The sequence below is a fragment of the Rattus rattus genome, unplaced genomic scaffold, assembly GCF_011064425.1.
Source record: "Rattus rattus isolate New Zealand unplaced genomic scaffold, Rrattus_CSIRO_v1 flattened_line_163757, whole genome shotgun sequence".
NCBI classification, from domain to species: domain Eukaryota; kingdom Metazoa; phylum Chordata; class Mammalia; order Rodentia; family Muridae; genus Rattus; species Rattus rattus.
Genome location: NW_022651647.1, coordinates 1,855 through 4,122, shown reverse-complemented (window position 1 = coordinate 4,122; position 2,268 = coordinate 1,855). Strand labels below are relative to the sequence as shown.

Sequence of the window (2,268 nt, the reverse complement as noted above, 5' to 3'; positions counted from 1 at the left end):
CTTACCTGTGTTCCCCAACCATCCGTAGGCAGGGATAGACCAGGCCACTTCTCTCCTGGGAGCCTTCTAGAGGAGTTCCCTGGGTACAGTTGCTTCCCGGAAAGCTCTCCCTACTGCCCTCTGCCCACCCTTCTCCACTCACCTCAGTCAGAAACACCAGGGCTGTGAAGTAATTGGTGCAGCCTCGGCTTTGGAGGGTCTTAATGAAGAAGCTGAAAACAGGGCGGTTGTGCCAGCATTTCTTGACGACCAGGGATCTGAGACAACACCGGAGTACTCAGAGTAAGACCCAGGCCACAGGAGAGGACCAAAGCACACCAGGTTCTCCACCCAGGGACAGGACACGGCTCACCTGGCCAGCAGAGTGACTCCGTCATAATGTTTTTCAGGGCTGACAAGCAGGTCCCAGACCCCAAGTGTCTGGATATAAGACAAGTGCTCTATGTACCCCGAGCTGCGCATTAAGGTCTTCAATGCCTCTAGAGAAAAACTGTGGACACAGCAGGAGGCAGAGTCACAGACAGCCTTGCTCTCCTGACCCATGTGACCCCCGCCCATCCTGTGACTAGTGACCATGGAAGGCTTACAGTCTAAGCACATTTCACAGTTGAAACAGACAAGGGTTATGAGGGTCTCCCGGGCAGCACAGGAAACCTGCAGAGACTAGAGAGATGAATCTAGGTTGTGGCCCACGAGTCTTGTTTTGATTTTGCTTTAGTACGGAAAGCATGTCTACTCACCGGGCCAGACATTTTAAAGAGTCTTGTCTTCTCAAGGAAGTCTGGGGAGGCTTACTGAGTAGATGTGTGTATGACAAGTAAGTGCGGCGGGTGTGAAAGGACCAAGTTAGTGGGTGTGACAAGGTGCCGGTACACAGAGCATAGCCCTTAGCACACTGGCCCAAGGCCCCAAGGTACCTCACGGGGTTCACGGATTCGGTTTCATGCTGCTCATCCTGGGCCACGGTGCTCCCTTTAATCACCAGGGAAGAGATTTGGAAAAGCAGTGCCACAAACAGGGAGGCGAAGAAGGTCTGCACCTCTGACTGCTGACTCGGTACCAGCAGCATCTCGTGGATGGCCCTGGTGGCCTGAAGTGAAGAGCAGGTCACCTTTACCATCACTCATAGCTCCTGTCCTAGTCCCTAATGTCTGTCCTATAAGTCACTGATGTTGTCAGCAAGGGAAGGCTGAGCGCAAGGCTGACTGCTTCCAGACACCTTTATGTGCTCTTGTAACTATGGGTCTGCTTCGGCCTCTCAGTGTCTTCCAGCATTCAGGCAGGCCTGGGGTGATTGCCTTACAACACTGCACCCCCACCTCCAGTACCAAACTCTGGTTCTTCTGTTCTAAGTGGGTCAATTGGCTAGAAACCCTCTTTCTAACCCAGCCTGGAGACTCTGCTATTAGAATGCCCAACTCAATATGGGCCCCTAAATGGTGCTAGCCCATCAGAAATCCTAGTGTGTTTCCTTCCCAACTCCCAGACGTGCTCCCCCCGCCCCCATACAGTCAGTGTTGAGAGCTCTGTTTTCTGGTCAGCCTTCTGGTCCTCAGGTGCCTGGGGTGAAATTATCCTCTGCAGCAGATACTCCATGATCGCTTCATAGCCTTTCGGGAAGGAAGCCAGGATCTCCCAGGATTTGTGTGTCCCTCTGTAGAGTCAGAAACCACCCAGGTATTGGCCACCCATTTTCTGCTGTTCTACAATGCTTTCTGGAAGACCCTACTTCCTAAGGCCATCCTGGCTTCCTGATGTCATCCTTCCCTCTGATTATCCTATCACTTTTCCTTTGTTTTCCCTATCCCATTGCCTCCAGACTTCACTGCTCTGTCACACTGCATAGAAGCAAATAGGAAACTGTTCCCTTAGCGCATCGGCCTGAAAACATCTAAGACCAAAGCTTGTTGGGTACCCTCGAGTGCATCAGGTCAACCCCGTGAACACGTCTAGGTGCTCCTTAGTCCCACCAACACTGCATCTGGGGCTGGGGATACAGCTCAGTCGCTTGCATGCTTGCCTAGTATGCAGTCCCCGGTTCAATCCCCATCACTATATGAACTTGGTGCAGTGGTCCACACCCATAATACCAGCACTTGGGAGGTAGAGGCAGGAAGATCAGGAGTTCATGGTCATCCTCAACCAAATAGGTAGTTTGAAGCCAGCTTGGGCTACATGAGACTCTCCTTCACACCCACTCAAAACAAGAAATGAAGGAAGGGAAAGAAAAGGAAGGAAGGAGAAGAGGAGAGGAGGGACAGGGGATGG

General features: G+C 52.1%; 1 protein-coding gene across 1 annotated transcript; it reads right to left on the bottom strand.

Annotated features, from left to right (window-relative positions):
- Window positions 1–142: 142 nt before the first annotated feature.
- On the bottom strand, window positions 143–1,635 carry LOC116889795 (maestro heat-like repeat family member 5; the record flags this gene model as incomplete). Its single annotated transcript, XM_032890644.1, has 4 exons — window positions 1,510–1,635; window positions 918–1,090; window positions 353–490; window positions 143–257 (listed from the first exon to the last, which is right to left on the bottom strand). Coding segments are annotated over exons 1-4 (513 nt in total), but the record flags the coding sequence as incomplete, so codon positions are not given.
- Between the last annotated feature and the right edge of the window lie 633 nt (window positions 1,636–2,268).